Source organism: Cyprinodon variegatus, unplaced genomic scaffold (genome assembly GCF_000732505.1).
Source record: "Cyprinodon variegatus isolate N-32 unplaced genomic scaffold, C_variegatus-1.0 Scaffold1289, whole genome shotgun sequence".
NCBI lineage: Eukaryota > Metazoa > Chordata > Actinopteri > Cyprinodontiformes > Cyprinodontidae > Cyprinodon > Cyprinodon variegatus.
The window spans coordinates 122,895-123,510 of NW_015151742.1; the positions used below are offsets into that span (position 1 = coordinate 122,895).

Genomic DNA, 616 nt, shown 5'->3' on the forward strand with positions numbered 1-616 from the left:
TCATATGCAGGAGTCACAGCAGGAGTTAAGGAAGGATTAGGGAGGCTGGAAGGAGGGAGCATGAGCGTCTCACCTGAACGGCTTTGGAAGTCTGGCCCAAAATGGAAGCACTAATGGGAACGTCAAAGTCCGGATAGTCGATGGACATCTGCCTGCAGGGCGACACGGGGCTCATCATGTGAACCGACTCAGGGTCCGAGGTGTAGCAGTCAGAGGTGATGGTGGTGATGGGGGGGAGGGGAGCCGGACTGCAGCGAGACCCAGAGGGCTGCCGTCTGGGGGACGCCGGACTCGCCACGGGGACGGAGTCAGAGGCAGAGGACTCAGGAGGATTCAGGGGTAAAGACACGGAGCTGATGGACATCTGAGCGAGGAGAGCGCTGGGCGGGATGTCGGCCTCTTTGAGGGAGAAGTGCTGGGGGCTGGCGGACACCGACGGATTGGTGGACAGGCCCGACTCCGCCTGGCTGTCCTCCTCTTCCTCATCGTCGTTCTCCTCGTCGTCGGGTCCGTCCGAGTCGTCGCCGTCCGAGTCCTGACGATCGGTGCTGCTCATGTGACTGCGGTCACCTGAAGCAGAAGAAACTGGTGTAACTAACATCATCCACACCAACGC

The 616-nt window shown here is 60.6% G+C and overlaps 1 protein-coding gene across 1 annotated transcript in view; it reads right to left on the reverse strand.

The window, feature by feature from the left end:
* The window catches only part of hivep1 (human immunodeficiency virus type I enhancer binding protein 1), a 36,232-nt gene that overhangs the window by 2,674 nt on the left and 32,942 nt on the right, over positions 1-616 (reverse strand). Inside the window, exon 10 of the mRNA XM_015402044.1 lies at positions 74-570. Within this exon, the coding sequence (XP_015257530.1) occupies positions 74-570 (497 nt within the window). The remainder of the gene's footprint in view (positions 1-73; positions 571-616) is intronic.